General features: G+C 43.1%; 3 protein-coding genes across 4 annotated transcripts; 1 reads left to right on the top strand and 2 right to left on the bottom strand.

The window, feature by feature from the left end:
* Nucleotides 1-139: 139 nt before the first annotated feature.
* On the top strand, nucleotides 140-2,307 carry LOC132261419 (ubiquitin-conjugating enzyme E2 S). Its single transcript, XM_059760228.1, has 3 exons — nucleotides 140-318; nucleotides 660-807; nucleotides 1,193-2,307. Exons 1-3 carry the CDS (start codon nucleotides 289-291, stop codon nucleotides 1,627-1,629), a joined length of 615 nt encoding a protein of 204 aa, XP_059616211.1. The 5' UTR covers nucleotides 140-288; the 3' UTR covers nucleotides 1,630-2,307.
* Nucleotides 2,308-2,538: 231 nt separating this feature from the next.
* Nucleotides 2,539-13,615, bottom strand: LOC132261418 (carbohydrate-responsive element-binding protein). 2 transcript variants are annotated; one of them, XM_059760226.1, is made up of 10 exons: nucleotides 12,999-13,615; nucleotides 8,361-8,467; nucleotides 6,707-6,777; nucleotides 6,201-6,320; nucleotides 5,615-5,750; nucleotides 3,764-5,280; nucleotides 3,566-3,693; nucleotides 3,379-3,502; nucleotides 3,179-3,308; nucleotides 2,539-3,112 (listed from the first exon to the last, which is right to left on the bottom strand). In XM_059760226.1, exons 1-10 carry the CDS (start codon nucleotides 13,286-13,288, stop codon nucleotides 2,961-2,963), a joined length of 2,775 nt encoding a protein of 924 aa, XP_059616209.1. In that variant the 5' UTR covers nucleotides 13,289-13,615; the 3' UTR covers nucleotides 2,539-2,960. The 2 variants fall into 2 exon arrangements, with proteins under 2 accessions (XP_059616209.1, XP_059616210.1); XM_059760227.1 differs by lacking the exons at nucleotides 8,361-8,467; nucleotides 12,999-13,615 and adding an exon at nucleotides 6,871-7,282.
* Nucleotides 13,616-13,734: 119 nt separating this feature from the next.
* On the bottom strand, nucleotides 13,735-14,641 carry LOC132262487 (RIP-like protein). Its single transcript, XM_059761768.1, has 3 exons — nucleotides 14,345-14,641; nucleotides 14,218-14,292; nucleotides 13,735-14,160 (listed from the first exon to the last, which is right to left on the bottom strand). The coding sequence occupies exons 1-3, from the start codon at nucleotides 14,450-14,452 to the stop codon at nucleotides 13,735-13,737; spliced, it is 609 nt and encodes a 202-aa protein (XP_059617751.1). The 5' UTR covers nucleotides 14,453-14,641.
* Nucleotides 14,642-16,607: the final 1,966 nt, after the last annotated feature.

Here is a 16,607-nt window from a genome sequence, read left to right on the forward strand (position 1 = left end):
GCGCTTTTCTCAGAGACGCAGCGCAACTCAAAACAAGGACGGCGAAGTGAGCAACAAAGCTCGCCGGCGTTCGCCGCGCGAAACCGTTTGATGACACGGCGAAAATACGAATCGCGCTCCCTCGCGCGAGCGAAGGTGGCGAATATAGAAGCAGTGAGCATTTTGTCATTTGCGAGTTGCTCGAGTGAATTTTATTAAATTTAGTATTATTTCGAGCCGTTGTGCTGTATATTTCGTGCGAATCATCACTGGAAAGCCTTATCGTATGCATTCACAGCCAAATTGCCCATGTCCGGATCCGCTGCAGCCATGAATTCTGTGAGTTTTTCCCCACTTTTTGGCCTTTTTCCACACACTTATTGTGTATCTGTCAAACATGGGGGAAAAGACAACAAAACAGTTGATGGAAAACATGTAATTTTCCACTCCAATATTTCCCAGAGAAGTCAAATGCCAGGACGAGCTGTTTGGCTGAAGAGGAGATTTCTCAGGAAGAGAGTGGAATTTTTCCGAGAAGTCCTCGAAAGAGTGACTTTTTCCCCGCCTTGTTTGCCAGCCAACAAAAGTGTTGTGTTTATTGGGAAAAGGCATTGAGGAAGAAAATACTAACCCATTTTCACTTTCCCTCTCTCTCTCTCTCTCGCTCTCTTTCTCTTTAGACATCGAATGTGGAGAATTTATCACCGCAAATCATTCGACAGATCGTGAAGGAGATGCACGATCTGGCGACAAACTCACCAGAAGGCATCAAAGTACAAATTAATGAAGCCGACGTGACGGACATCCAAGCAATAATTGAGGGGCCAGGTGAGTACCAGGGCGGAGCGCGAGGCGGTATTTTTAGCGTCGCATGCAAAATATCGCGAAATTGATTAGCGCGATGATGTTTTGATTGCGAAAAGCCATCGCAAAAGGTGCCCCAGAAAACCTGCCTTATCGCGAAAAGCGTGCGAAGGAGTTTCAGGGACGCGCGTGAAGGTCTCGGCTTGAGGCCAGAGAGATGGCAGAGATTAACAGTTATCTTCACATTATTTGCCTGCAAATGATTGCAATTGAGTGATAAGAACACTCTGAAAAAAGTCAGACTGAATGATGGAGCGGGAAAAGTCTCAGAATTGCAATTTGACTAGATTAAGATTCCTTCTGTGGTGGCGAAAAAGGTCTCTGGTTAATTCTCTTTCTCCTCTTGCAGCCGGGACGCCGTACGCCGGCGGCGCCTTCCGTGTGAAACTGGCCCTGGGCAAGGAGTTCCCCTCGACGCCGCCCAAGGCGTTCTTCCTCACCAAGATCTTTCACCCAAACGTGGCGGCGAACGGCGAGATCTGCGTGAACACGCTGAAGCGCGACTGGCAGCCCGATCTGGGCATCAAGCACATCCTGCTCACCATCAAGTGTCTCCTGATCTGTCCGAACGCCGAGTCGGCGCTGAACGAGGAGGCGGGCAAGATGCTGCTGGAGCGATACGACGACTACTCGCAGCGCGCCAAGATGATGACGGAGATCCACGCGCAGACGGTGAAGTCTGTGGCGCCCAGCGAGGAGGATGGGCCGCTGTCGAAGAAGAAGGCGCAGGACAAGAAGAAGGAGAAGCTGATCAAGGAGAAGAAGCGCAATCTCAAGCGATTATGAGCGCGCTTCCCGATCCACAAATTCAACTTCTGCAAACTTTGAGAGATGTTCTTCTGAAATTCTAGTTTCCCTGGACCACAAAGCCATCTTTCCCACCAACTAACACACCTTCCGCGCTTCCCGTCGCGCGCCAGTGAAGAGATGAAAAAAGAAAACGGTCAATTAGCAGTGAGAATGTGGTTGGGTCTTTGCGAGATTTTCAGTTTATTTCGAGTGGATTGACGATGATGAGTTTCCTCATGTTTTCTTTTGTATAATGTGTCCAAGAGAACTTTTACACCCCACAATTAAATTGCTAAGAATTCTTTTATCCATTTTTCTGCACGTTCATTTTATGACAAAATACATTTTACATTAATAATATATTTTATATAGTGAAGAAAAAACAAGTCGATACAATTATAAGTGAAATAAAACAACTCTTGTCATAGGCAATATTATGTCCCGAGAAATAGTTTATCTCAATGCATTTCTTGTAATGTTTTTTAGCTCTGTTGTGTTTTTTTTTTATACAATGACAGCGTCCGGAAAGGTAAAAAATTCGAGGTCTAAATGTTCGGTCTTTGAATGTCGAAAGTCACAAGACAAGAAAAAAAATCGCGAAGCAACAAATTCAACATTTTTCTTTTCTCTCTACAAATTAGAAATGTGTGTATTGTGTCGAAGGCGAAAGTAGAAAATAATATATTTATTTCATTAATGATCACTGTAAATTTATTAAATCTCATTCGTTGCCGTTTTCCACCTCAACAGCCTGAAGAATTTGAACGATAAGAGGAAAAACAGACACTCTTGTATCTCTTAAGTAGCTTCTTTTATTCTAGTTTTTCTCCTCTTCTCTCTCGCTCTTTTTTATAGACAATTCTTCTTTAATTGGTAATCTCTATTTGAATATTCTCACTTTTCCTCCCCTTTTTCCTCTCTGTCCATCGAGAAAAGGAGAGAGAGAAAAAAACATCGCCTTTCCAATTACAGCAAAATAAGGCATTTTTCTTTCTTCTCAATTTTACACTTCTTCGCTTTGCGCAACAAAAACCTAAAGAAAAAAAAATTTATTTTGTACCAGAAATAAAAGAAACTCTCCTCGATCGAAAGAAAAACGTAAAATGTGTGGAAAAAACACCTCTTAATTGTGTTGCAACACTCTTACTTATTTACACAAAAGAGCTACGAAGGTACGGTAAATAGTGGTAAAATATTAAAAAAAAAAACATTAACAACGTAGGAATAAAAACAAAACATTGCCCTGCTTCACACGCTGCGCGACGGCGAACTTCCTTGGCCACAGGAGGCACTTCTGTTCGCAGTCTGTGAACATCTCTCCTTCAGCGTCAGTTGCTGTTCATGGCGGCGGACGATCTGGCCTGGAGTTGCGCCTGTTGCGACGAAATCGCCTTCAGCACCTCCTCGCGCAGCGTCGAAGGATTCTCCGCCGACAGGATGTCCGTGTTGGTGGACAAGTAGCGCAGCTTATTCGTCACAGCTTCAATGAGAGGAAAAGAAGAGAGATTAAATCCCAGCCTGGAAGACTCCAAACATGCCTGCTCACCTGGTCGCAGCTCCACAAGTGAGCAATTTTGGTCTACCCAGAGCATCGCTGTCCGGCACAATTCGTCGAGACTCGCAATGGAGACAGTGGAGTTGAAGGAGTTGAGAAGTGGTTCGAAGATCAAACCGAACTGCAAAGAAAGTCCTCTTAAATAAGCACATTTCATCCCCCTTTAAGACACTATTTCTCTCGATACTCACAATCCAGAATTTCCAGTTTTCCATCGATCTGTAGCGCACGTACTGATTGTACAGCTCAAGGACTCTTCCGGTGCGCTGACGCGACACAGGAGCCCCATTAGCGGGCAGGATGGAGTGCAGGTGACTGCAAAAAACCCATTCAATGGTCAGTCAAAGCGCACCCAAAACAGCGCTGCTGAATACTCACTTGAGCGAACTGTTCAGCTTGTCCCTCTCGAGTCGCATCGCTTCCGTCTTCTCGTGAATGGCCGCGCGCTCCGCCCTCAGCTGTCGAATGTAGTCGGCGCCCTTTTGCAGGATCGCCGCCTTGCTCAGCTGTGCGGAAGGGGTTTTTTTTTGGTTAGGAGACAACAAAGAGATTAGACTAGTGGGCTTGAGAGAGTACCTTGGCCGTTGGATTCTGCTGCAGCTGCGGAATCAGCGATTGCAGCACATCGAAGCCGTTCTTGATGTTGTAGCGCCTCTTCTGCTCCGCATGAATGTGTCCGGCGCGTCGCTGTGGATATTTGGTGTCCTTGGACGGCGATAGTGGACCTCCTATCTCCTCCACGACGTCCGGCGACAAGCCCATGACGCTCGACGGCGACTCGTTGCCCATGATCTTGCCGGGACTCGAGTCGAGGCGCTTCGGCGTGGGCGCAACGGTGCTCGAGCTGCTGGTCAGATTGGTCTGCGATCCGCCCAGCTTGCCCAGACTCGTGCTGGGCGCCGCCTGCTGCTGCAGCAGCTGTAGGAGCGCCGGCTCGCTGGTGGCCGCTTGCAGACTGGACGAGATGACTTGCTGCTGCGGCTGAGCCTTCATCACGATCGAATTGCTCCGGCTGCGCGCCTTCGCCTTCGGCTGATACTTGGGCAGGGCGAACTGACTGTTGGCCTCCTTCTGGCCGCCGCTGTTGAACAGGAGACTCGCGTTCAGGGGCAAACTGTTGGACCTGTACATTTCCTTTGAGATTGGCGCTGGCTCTGAGATGGCAATCATATTGCTGGGCGGGGATTGGACGCTCATCATGGGCACAGCCGTCGTGACCATCTGGGCGCTCGGATATCCCACGGACATGGATTTGTACTGACTGAAGGCCACCTTCGTGGGCGACGTGGATCGCTGATCGTACGCATTGCAGCTCTGCTGCGACAGCAGATTGTACAGCGTCTGCGGGCTCTGCTGCATCGGCATCTGCTGCGGCACTTGCATCACGCTCTGCTGCGCCGGATATGTCTGCGTCTGTGGCATCTGCATCATCGTCTGCATGGATTGCTGCTGCTGCTGCTGCTCCTGCTGCTGGATCAGGATCTGGTTGTAGATGTTCGTCTGATGAGGCGTCGGCAGAGCCTTGTCATAGTTGTGCGGCTCTCGCTTGGCCAACTTCAGCGAAGTCCTCGAGAAGCGCGGTCCTTTGCTGTAACTCCCATGCGAGGGTTTGTCCAGCGGCTGCGTGAACTGTCCCGCCGTCTGATCCAGCGATCCGTGCGCGGCCAGCGGCGGCTTCTGGTACGCCTGCATGCCACCATCGAATGTCTGCGGCGTCTGCATGTTGCTCAAGTCATGCGACAACATCTTTGCCGTGTAGTGAAGACTGTTCTGCTGGAACACATCATTCAACTTCGCCTCAATTCCACCGTCCAGCAACGCGCCGCTCTCTATCGATGGCACACCACTGTTCTGCCCTTGACTGCCGCCCGTCGATATTTCACTCATGTTGACAGACTCCATCGGCTCTGACCCCATTATGTACAGATTGATGGACTTGAACAGATCATCCGGCGCCTCCTCCTGCACCGGCGGCAGACGCGACGTGCCAAACAGCTCCGGAATCGGCTCGCACGTATCCATAAAATCCTCAAGATTGGGCTGCAGCGGCCCAAGACTCGGCTGTATGAAGTCCGCTATTCCAGCCCCTCTAGCTGCGCGTGAATCACGTGAAAAAGTGTACAATAAACAATTATCTCTCTAGTATCACAAAATGCGAATTTGGGGGTCTGCCAAGAAGTCAAGATATTGATAAGAAAATAAGAGATCGCAAAAATTACAATGTCTGCACTGAATTTTTCCCAAAGACTTTTTTTTTGTCAGGATTTCTCTCTAGACTTATTTACAACGTATTGTTGGTATTATTTGTCATTAAATTATACTTTCTCAAATTCTTTTTATCTTTGGAGCTTGAAGCCCAATCAGATAAGAATGGAAAACGTGACCACGTCAGGCTTTGCAGAATATCTTAACAGAGAGACTTCTTACCTATTTCGCGAGAATCAGGAAACTGAAATGGCTGAGAAATGGTCGAAAATAGAAGATCACTGGTCCACTGACATTCGTCTATATTATTTAAGCTCCTGTCGTCATTTGATGACCAATCGAAATCTCGCTCACTTAGCTACAAAATGGAATAGAAGAGAGAGAGAAAAATTCAGAATCTCAAACACACTAAATTCCTAAGATTGTGCATAAGATAAGGAGATAATTTCAGCAAAAATCCCGAGGGTGTGTTTGTGACAATATCTTGCGGGTTGAAAAATGGACAAATCCTAATTACAATTTTTCCTTCTCGTCATCATTATTGGAAGACAAACACTGCTAAGAAGGAGAGAGAGAGAGTGCGAGGAGTTTATGATAAGATAAGCCTCTCTGTGCATGTTTTATAGGCGTGTTATGACCATTATTAACAATGATGATTTCACGCGACTCAATACACAAAATTCTTCTCAACTGATAACACTGAGTTGTCTTCAGTGGCCAACACTTTTATATCCATGCACCAAAGATTATCTGTCTCTCTCTGTCTCTCGGGAAGAGCAAAAGGATCAATGTGAATCTATATACTCACTGTGTCAAGAGCATTTGAATGCTCCAGAGTGCGATGATGATGGAATCTCCGCCATTTCTTGTACTCTGCACTTATAACTAGCAAGTCACGCTTCCAATATTTCCCCTCTAGAACAACTGCCTTCAGTTTTGCGAAGAAAAAAAACAGAGAGAAGCAAAGAAAATTGATTAAAATATGAATTCAAACATTTCTTGATGTCCTTTCATCAGCCAATAGAAAGTGAGAATCTCTAAAAGCCTCACTTTCTATTGGCTGATGCAAGAGACACAAAAGCCTGCGAAAGAAATATAATCAAGAAACTGTGACTTAAATCAAGAAAACCAGTAAAATAGCCTGAAAAAGAAACTCTTGAGGAAACTGCACGAAATTTCTGATAACCCAACACAAACACACACACTTTTTCCCTCTGTAAATTGTCATCTTTCTTTTCCTCAATCTGGCCTTTCTTTTCTTTCTTTCTTTTCTTTGCTTTTTTTGTGTTCAGGCCCTTAGAAAAATGTACTTACTTCTGGTTTATTGTGAATATCGCAGTCTAGTGGTGAAGCAAATTGACATAAAGTCTTTTTTCTCATGATAACTGCAAGAGAATGCATGAAAATTTTCTGATTAGAATGAAACATCCAAGCCAGGCGAACCTGTAAATTTTATTGGAAATACGACAAAAAATCACCAAACGATAGTGGAGAATCTTAAGACGCTTGCGTCTCAAGACGCTAAAACTGGGAAGTCTTTTGCCCATATTTGGGTGGTTGCGAGGGTGGCTCTAAAACACCGCAGACCCTGTGTTCAGTCGCACTTTTCTTGCAAAAACACTTAATTATGTAACACCCAAACTGCCACGGAGTCTCTTCTCTGGAAAGAAAATCCGCGAAAAATCCACTCCTCACTCAATTTCTTTTTTGCAACAGGCCACAGAGTTGGAAAAAGTGTGGTTTCTTTTTGAGAATTATTATATACAAAATAGAGAGAGAAGAAAAGAGGGAGAAATTGCCTTTTTAGAGGGAGGAAAAATATGAGACACTCCCACAAAATGCACAATATTTCACGTCTAGCGTCAAAATCTGACTGAAGCTTCGGGAAAATCTTGAGCAACACGAGACATCGCAACAAGTGGCGAAATGATATTTATCAGCAATAGCACATAATAAATCGTGCTTAGAGATAAACTCGAAAAATTTTATATGAAAGTGACGCGCGCTCAGAACTTCTTCCACTCAAACAAGAGCAAGAGAGCGAGAGAGAGAGAAACGGAATGTAATATTCCTCCTGATTACAGTTTGGGCGCGCTTCTTCTCATTATGTCAGCCTCATGAACTGATAGAGGACTTCAAAGCAGGGTTTATACTAGAGTCTAATGAGATTAGAGGCATCTCACAAGTGCATTTTAATATAATGATCGACGATGGAATAGTTTAATAGAATAAGTATCCCACACATAAACAGAATCTCTCTCTCTCTCTCTTTCTTATCATCGTTGTTCACTCTCGCGCGCCTCGTGTATTACTTTTGCTGGTGAAGAGGCCGCGCAGCCAATCATTTTCAATTTTCTAGCCTCCCAAAGCCAATATATATTACACAAACAAGAATTGATAAGGGTAATCTCGTAAATTGGACGATTACTGATATTCCATATGGGATTCACTGAAACAGAGCCTAACAAATTCCCCAATCATTGACCAGAAGCATGATATTATTTACATTTTTTCTCCCCCTCCCCCGTCCATCGCACCATCCCAAATCAATCAAGCAACAAAGTCTGTGTGTAAAGAGAGACATAATATCTCCAGCCAATGAGCACACCATCAGCAATCACACTGCCAAATCAACCCATTATCATGCTGAAAGTCTCAATTATATGCCACAATGCTGGAGCATGATTTTTCCCAACTTGAGCAAAAACAAAAAACCACCGCGAAAGAGGATTATCACTTGGAGACTCGCGACTTTTTCTTTTTCATCACCCTTCCTCCCTCAATGAAGAGGTGGATTTTTCTTCAGTTAGGAAAATTTTATCTGCCCCAAAATGACAAGTGATTTATGACACGGATTATTTTCTTCTTACACTATCTCCTCTTGGCCACACACCATCGTCAGGGATTTTTTTTTTCTTTTCTCCATCATCGCAAAAGCATTGTCTTTAGTACAATTTTTCACACTTACATTGCATGTGCCAGCATCTCCATATCAAGTTGTTGAGACGAATCTTATCCTTCCAGCGCAAGCGAATGCCCTTGAAGCGATTCCATTTCGGGGATGTTAGTTTTTGTCTACGGAATAAAAACCAACAATTTAGTCCTAGACTGATGAAATCTATTCCTGGTGGCATTGAAAGGACTTGCGGGACCTTAGGAAACAATTCCTAATGGAAATTAGAAGCAGACATGACGGAATTCGCCTAAAACTGCTGAACAATTCGTCGAAAAAGTTATTTGCGACACTTCTTCCGCGAAAATGACCTTTTTTTACGAGGGTCAATGACGCTTCAAACTCCTATATTGGGATAAGAGGTCTTTCTGATTATTATCCTGATTAAATATCCTATGTAACGCATTTGAAAAATCTCCGTACGATCCTTTGAAGTCGTGTATTGTTCACGACTGATGAATTTGATATTCACTTAATCAAATTTTGATATCGAATACTTATAAAGTTCAGATAATAAATGAAAATGTACAGGATAATTATAATCCACTGCGAGCAGTCCTTGCACTTTTTAGCTGATTAACCTGCCTTTTTTTTAGCTAATTTGGCTCGCTGGGATTGGCCGAATGTCTTCAAACTTGGCATGGCAATTACTTATAAATGAGAGAAGATTGATGGAAAAATTCAGACCTCTAGCTTTACGTGAAGACGTCTCAGAGCCTCACAGGGGATCCTATTCGATTTGGAGTCACTGTAGATAATTGCTCTCAAAACACACGACGCAATAATTCTCATTGGAACATCAACTTCCTCCACATAAACAGAATTCACTGCTCTTCAAGCGTTGTAGTTAGATAAGATTCTACTGAAATAGTTTCGAGTCGTTTCCAGAGTAAATATCAATACAATTTCGAGAGATTACAGTGCGACACAAGGTCACTAGAGAGCTCTCAAACAGTGGAGTTGCATCAGAAAGTGCGGTGGAAAATTTACATTTTCACCATTACTGCTGTTTTGCATGAGATGTGCTGACTATTTGAAAGACAAACACATGAGAATATTTCACGCTTTATCCCGATGACGAAATGAGTGCTTAACAATTTGGAAGTGATGTGTGAATTTCTTAAAAAGGCGCTTTGAAAAGTGCAAAAGCATCTGTAAATTTGTTAAATATATTTATATCAATTCTTTATCATCGCGAGATTACACACAGAAAAAAAACTATTATTGACATTGGAAATTCAAGTGCACTTGAATTTGTTTTGTGTGTCTTCTTTAAAAGTGAAATAAAACCAACCCATGACAAGTCGTTTATTATTGTTTTACCACCAGACTTTTCCGCTTAAAAACCCCATTTATCGACTCACACGATCTTTCACACACAGTCTTGAAGAAAAGATAGCAAGCAACAAAGTTGTACATGGACAGAGATGATAAAATTAAGCCCCAACTGCACAAATAGACGAGATCGTGGAGTGCTTTAGAGATCCTAGATTTCACAAAAATTGAAGTGTCATCCTGATAGAAAAAAGAGAGCCAGCAATAAACTTTTCAATGCGATCATGAGACACAGAGCAAAGAATTGCTTTCAGCTTTAAGACGCTCTCTTAATGCGATATGTTATCTCGGCCTCATGACTAATACACGCATTTCAATGGATTTCAGAGCCCCATTTGAGGGTTAACATTCGACACTTTGTGAATGAAACATCAGAAGAATTTGCGCTATCACTGATATAATTTCTCCTCACAAATCCCTGATACAGACCCGCGCGCTTGCACTTTAATTAAAGGTCAATCGTCTCTCACGTGTACACAGAAATCTTCAAGTCAGCTTTTGAAAAAGACACTCTCTTCTATTATCACGATTTCCAGTGATAATCAACTCGTGATCGCGCTCAACGGACTCTTCTCACTATAATGACAAAAATTGTTCACATTGCCGAAGAGACCCAAAGCGAGTCCTTGGCGACCAAGAAGACTTTTTGGCTATTTTGAATAAATTTCCTATATACTGGAAGAGAGAAAAAAATCATACCAATAATGATGAGATAAAAATTTTATGTTCTTTTTATGGGTTTATTTTCGACAAATAGATAATTTTTGCCAAAAGACGCGACAACTGAGTGACATTTCTTTGTGTTTTACGCTCATCTTCGAAGAGACATCAGCAACGGCACACAAATCGGAAAAATGTTTGAAATAAATATGGAAATGAGGCAAGTTTACATTTATAATTAAGAAAAGACACCACAGCAGCAGCTCAAGACGTCATCAAGTGTGTAGAGTGAGCCCAAAATACCGGCTTTTCCGCGCGCGCGATGAAGGAACAAAGGCGCGAGAGCTCTGGCATTGTTCTTCTACATCGCGAATGAGAATAAGACAGACAAGTGATAATAAAATGGGTGAGATGTGTGCGCGAGCGACTTAGTCGGAGGTGCGCGATCAATTCATGGTGATATTTGGAGGCCTGTCGCCAGCACTGGACGCGCCTCCCCAATTTGTAAACACGCCACCGAACGGAGGCTCTCCTCGTGCGCTACTCTAAATGCTAATTCCGCCACGAAGGCGCTCATCCGGCGCGCGGAGCGCCTGTGACATTCCGTATGCACCGCGTGCCATCATCATTAAGCCGGAGTTGAGGCGAGTGTGTGTGCGATATTAAATCAACAACGGCTAATTTATGTGTTTGCACCACTCTAAAAATACTCCCTCCCATTTGATAACACTCTCTTCTGTCCAAAATAATCTCTCCTCCTTCTTCTTCCTTCATTCTCAGGCCCATTAGCACCCAATTCCTGACTTCATTCTCCCTCTCTCTCTCTCTTGTTCTTGTTGTTTCGTCAATTTATTGGACACCTTGTGTGTGCTCAGGAAACAAAATATATATGCCCACAAATTCTCGCTAGAAAACACCGCCCAGCAACTGCAAGTTGGAGATTGACAACAAACTGGACTGAAGTGTCTCAGCGGCAAAAACAACTTTAACCACACATCAGCTGATTATGGCCAATCCGTGTGGCTTCATTTAATATGCATCACAACTCTTCCTCTCCACGACAAAAGGCGTTGTTCGTTCGGCAAAAAGGATGCACAGAACTTAGAGAGAATATAAAAAGCCAAAGCTCTTGATAAGGAAATTCAATAAAAAAAAACTTCAATATTTACTTTCGAAAAGCAGGCGCACTGAAAAGGTCAAGCAATCTCAGTGGCAATCAGTAAAAAAATGAAGCGTTAACCCCTTAAGGATTTGACGGTCAAAAGCGTTCTGTAAATTTATATGATCTCTAATCTTATTTCTCATTGTAGCATCGAGTGTTAAAGAATCTGTAGTTTATTTAATTTGTAAATTCCAAATCGACGGGTGAATCGAAAAATATGAAAAGCCAAAATCGCAATTTTTCAGCAGAGCAAGTTCAAAATTTAGCGATAATACAGCTGCAAAATTTGCCAAATTTACTTCAAACGCCCGTTAAAGTACAAATATCGCTTAATATTTATTATTCTATAAATAATTTAGTTGATTTTATTGGTTTTTATTGAAATTTTGAACTAAAATATGGTAAAATTACAGAAAATATGAAAATTTTACTTTCCAAAGTCAGTTTTTAATAGTCTTCGAGTTGATTTTATCTAAATAAGTTCTAAAAAATCAGCATTTCATATGGGAAACATTCATTCAAAGTCTAAAAACATTTTAGGATAATCCTGAAAATTAAAAAATATATTCTTAAAGGCATTTTATGCGTTTGACTGCAATTTTTGAGACATTTTTCTTGGAAAAATTGTACAACGTAAACAATGAAAATTCAAATGAAACTTTTCATTCAAAAAACATGACAATTTTTGTATAGGAAGAACAAAAAGAAAAGCTTTTCAAAAATACTCAAGACGAAAACTATGATAAATCGACTTTTTATTTATAGTTTTCGATTCACCCGTCGAAATGCAAGCATGTGTGATAATCTTGCTCAGAATCTTGTCGTCGTCAAAGGGTTAATAAAGACAGCTTATTACTTCTGACACAAGTGTGAATTCCGCGCTCACACAAGTGAATAAATTCCAATTAAAATACAAAACGATTCTCTCTCTGGCCACTCGTCCTAATCTTTTAATTTAAGAGCCCGCGCGCCGTTTCTCCGCATTTGGCCCTCGGCTCGGCTGCTCACCATGAAAGTGTGGCATTTGAATATGAATTGTGTGTGACCGAAGGGAAGGCTAGAAAGTTGCCCGCGCCAGTGAAAGTGAGAGTGCAGGCCGCATTCCGGGTGCATTTCTCCCGGCAGGCACTGTCGCCCCCGAGGAGCGCTCTGGCTCTGTGCAGAAAAGGTCCAAACGGAGGAGAGATGGAGAACTGCGGCGATACTCCAGTGTGAGCCACACTCTATTGATAACCTCGCAATCTATCAAACGAAAACCTCACTCTCTATGTACAATTGGCAATATTATGTGCCCCGGGAGGGGCGCAATAATCAATATCGCTGGCCAATCGATGGAGTCCGCTGGAGTGGCGCTGGCCAGCCGGGGGCATTCTTGGAGCGCGCGCGCTGACTTCCGGGAGCATCGCATGCTCACGCATCGGATCTGCTGTGCGATCGCCGAGGGGATTATGTAACAGGCCGCCTCATGGGCGGCGCGAGATCGCTGGGAATCTCACCTGTAGGCGAGCTTCATGCACTTGAACAGCTTCGTGAGGGACGTCTCGATGGACAGCTCCTGATTGCGGCTCTTGACGACTGTGCGTGGGACGTATCGCTGGACGTCTGTGCATGTGTTGACGCTGATCGTCTCGCTGGGCTTGTCCGGATCGGGCATCTCCTCGTCGTCCCAGTCCTCCTGCGCCTCCGCCTCGAAGTGCGACACCATAAACTGCCCAGAGTGGATCGCTTCGCGGTCCTTCTTCCCGTCGTCACTGCCAAATTTGAACGACATGCTCATGCCGATCATAGTACACCGCGATTCACAACAGTATCTCCGCTATCAAGCACCTACAATCGCGGAGTTTCGCGAGAAATGCCCCATCCCCGGATCTCAGCAATCTCCGGACCTGTCAACTCCGTCACAAAGTTCAACCTTTCCACTCGCGGACACGCACTTCTCACAGCGAAATGCCCGGCGCACACTCTCACAGCACTCTTGGCATCCTCTGGCGCAATTAAACTCGCGATTCACCACCGTTTCGCTAGGGTTTTAGTGGGAAATTCCTGAGAAATCTCTATGAGAATTTTCCCTGCCTTTCGACACAATCACAAAACAAAAGCAGCGCCAACTGATGGTGGCGGAATACGTGGAAAACCTCTCCTATCGCGCCAGCGCCTCTGTTGGCATCACAGCAAGGCTCTCCATACAGAGTGAAAAAAGCGCTCAGAAAATGCGAAAATGCAGTAATTTATTTACAGAACAATCATTGTCACATACTCACACGCCGGGCAGATGGCAGACAATGAGCTGAAGTCAGCCTCCGGCTTGGGTTCCGTGAAGAACTGCAGACGATTGCTGCAGAATGTCTCATGATAAGTCACCTTGATTTGAATTATTTCGTGAAATCTCTCAAGTCCCTTCTCAAACACCAGCCGGAGGCCACAGAGACAGGAAATAACGCTGTTCTCCTGCTGCAGGAGGTTCTTTTGGCAAATGGGACAAAACACAGTCAAGGAGCCGCTCTGATAGTCTGAAATCAGGGCCTCGTCAGCCTTCTCCGTCTCCTCAAACAGCCACTGATCAGCCTCTTGCATCAGCTCCTGCACAGCCGCCTCGTGGCTCTCGATATCCATGTCCAATTCGGAGATTTGATCTCGCAAAATCGACGTCATAAACATCTGATAACGGAAGAAACTTTGAGAATGTTTTCAAGCACTTGTTTTCCACTTTCTCACCTCGTCATTCTCTGTGAGATCTCTGTGGCGATTGAAGACATGAGCCCGGGCTTGTTTCATCCGAATGCGACACTTCTGAAAGGCAGGAAATTGTGAGGAAGGCCCGGAAAATGCCTCGTATACTCACTGTTCGCAGCATGTCTCGCAAAACTGGAGAATGCGACAGCAAAGTCCGCCTCGCCAGTCTCTGTGTGGGACTCCGGGGACTCGTCGGACTCTTCAGTAAAGAGTTCATTATTCTACACTAGGATTTTGGAAAATTCCTTGGTTTTCTTGAGGAAATTGCGACTTTAGAGACAGAGAAGCGCGTTTTGGCGCACACTTTTGTTTACATTTTCAACGTCAAAATCAGCTGGACTGCTTTGCACACCATCTAGCGCTGAAACACATTCGAAATGCATTCGTTGATTCCAGAAAAGAAAGAAGATTTTCATGTTATTATCAATCACAGTGAGAAGAAAGCTTGAAAATTAGCTATATATAATGTCCTATTAAAGTTACAATGATTGTGTAACAAAGACTGATTTTTCCAGGATCATAAATCAGTGGAAATGGTAGAAATAATTAATTTGTAGCACCATGTTTCAGAAATTGCAATTCTGATTATGTTCACAGCTTCGAAATGAGTTGCAATATACAATTTTCCGTGGCATCATCGCGACCACAAATGCGCGTCCTTGTTTTATCAACTTGTCGCAGTCGTAAATAGCCATTATAATGTTATCAAAACTGTTGATGGTGCCGTCAAACTATGAAAGCGATCGTAAAATTCTGTCATGGCGCAATTATTTTTGAAGAGAAATTTTGCACAATTTCGAGCGGTGTTAAAGCGGATTTTGTAAATATGCTTATTCTGCCTTAATTTCTGGTTGTTTCCTTCTCGTTAATCTCAATAATTACATAAATCATTGCGGACATCGCAATTGAAGAGTGGGAAGAAATTGTGGGGATTAGAAGGAAAGCAATAAAAGTGTTTTTGGCACCTTTTTGCTTTCAAAACATCACCAGAGTTTTGGTAATCTTTTCGGCTAAATCATCGATAAAAGTTCAATTTTATGACGCATTCGATGAACAATATGACTATAAAGTCGTGCGACAATAAAAGCCAACGAATTGCTTGCAAAAGTTTTACAATTCCGCTGCTCTTTTAGCTCTTAATCAACGTTCAAAGTGGATTGAGGGGATATTGCATCGGCTTCCGGAGCACAGAGGGATGTATTTCCGCAAATCACAAAACAATCTCCACACAAGAACTCCCACGAGAAAATAAGATATCGACTTTATGGCTGCCAGAGTATTTCGCCCATTGAGTTGATGGAAAAATTTATTTACAAATAGTGGTCGGAGCTCCACTTTGCGCCAGAGAGGAGCAATTGTGTAAGCGAGAATTATTCACAATGAAATGTTTACGTGGCCACTTTGGCTGCCTCGCATGAAGATTATGCGAAACGCTGAAGAAGAGATCAGAGTTGAACGCTTTCCATTCTGGAGAGTAAAATAGATTTAATCGATATAATAGAGTGCAGATTGTGATGAAATTGAGTGATTTTGATGCTCATTCGATTGAATTTAAATTACGAGCTTCAAAATACGTGTAAACACAATTTTCTTGACTTGAATTTGATGCAAAAGGCGGGATTTTAAGATTCTGCAATTGCTTCGACGGTTGTAATTTGAATTGGAGGAAGTGAGCAAAATCCTTCAGGAAGGAAAGTCAAAATACTGTCTTATTTCATTATTTTTGAGCAATTCTGAGTCACACACAGACATGGTAAAATTCTACATGTAAATGTTTCACATTCGAAATGAATGAGGAAAAAAGCCCGTGCTATTCTTGCTAAGCAATGTTTTCAATTCAAGTTTGTAACCAATAAATCCGTGATAAAAAGAATTTATTGTAAACATAATTCATGTTCATGCTTGAAAATTAGAGCCATAATTGCAGATTGATCCATTTTTGCAAGATATTTGCAGATTTAGATCTGACACTCATTTGTTTAACACATGTTCGCCATTTTGAGTCACTCAGGAAGGCGTGTGTTAAACCAATATAACACATTTTTAACATTTTTTTAGCGACTGAGAATTGCTCCAAATATTTGTTAAAGCTATTGAGACTCTCTGCGATTTCTACTGAAAATGCTTCGTTTGAGAATCTATTTCAACTCTAATTTCTCCAGCAAATCCGCATCGATCGCTGCCAGACGGTGCGATATCGGAACCGGGTCGGCAACAACTCTATAAGCGTGAGTGTTTACATTCACGAGGAAAAATCGAGAGCATCGACGAGATTTTCGTTTGCATGAATTTCCCAGTTTTTCGTGGTGAATCGCGAGCTCAAGTGTGCTCTCGATTGGTTCTCACCATATAGTGAGAAATCTTAAAGTGCT

The sequence above is a fragment of the Phlebotomus argentipes genome, unplaced genomic scaffold (assembly GCF_947086385.1).
Source record: "Phlebotomus argentipes unplaced genomic scaffold, Phlebotomus argentipes genome assembly contig_15, whole genome shotgun sequence".
Lineage (NCBI taxonomy): Eukaryota > Metazoa > Arthropoda > Insecta > Diptera > Psychodidae > Phlebotomus > Phlebotomus argentipes.

What these genes read in the sequence shown, in the direction of transcription:
- LOC132261419 (XM_059760228.1), top strand. Translation starts at nt 289, where the DNA reads ATGTCCGGATCCGCTGCAGCCATGAATTCT. An exon ending in CCGCTGCAGCCATGAATTCT is followed by an intron (nt 319 to 659) that starts GTGAGTTTTTCC and finishes CTTTCTCTTTAG; the next exon opens with ACATCGAATGTGGAGAATTT. An exon ending in AGCAATAATTGAGGGGCCAG is followed by an intron (nt 808 to 1,192) that starts GTGAGTACCAGG and finishes CTCCTCTTGCAG; the next exon opens with CCGGGACGCCGTACGCCGGC.
- LOC132261418 (XM_059760226.1), bottom strand. Translation starts at nt 13,288, where the DNA reads ATGATCGGCATGAGCATGTCGTTCAAATTTGGCAGTGACGACGGGAAG. An exon ending in ATATTCACAATAAACCAGAA is followed by an intron (nt 6,321 to 6,706) that starts GTAAGTACATTT and finishes GCAAAACTGAAG; the next exon opens with GCAGTTGTTCTAGAGGGGAA. An exon ending in TCCTGATTCTCGCGAAATAG is followed by an intron (nt 5,281 to 5,614) that starts GTAAGAAGTCTC and finishes ATTCACGCGCAG; the next exon opens with CTAGAGGGGCTGGAATAGCG.
- LOC132262487 (XM_059761768.1), bottom strand. Translation starts at nt 14,452, where the DNA reads ATGAACTCTTTACTGAAGAGTCCGACGAGTCCCCGGAGTCCCACACAG. An exon ending in TGCGAGACATGCTGCGAACA is followed by an intron (nt 14,293 to 14,344) that starts GTGAGTATACGA and finishes CCTGCCTTTCAG; the next exon opens with AAGTGTCGCATTCGGATGAA. An exon ending in ATCTCACAGAGAATGACGAG is followed by an intron (nt 14,161 to 14,217) that starts GTGAGAAAGTGG and finishes TTCCGTTATCAG; the next exon opens with ATGTTTATGACGTCGATTTT.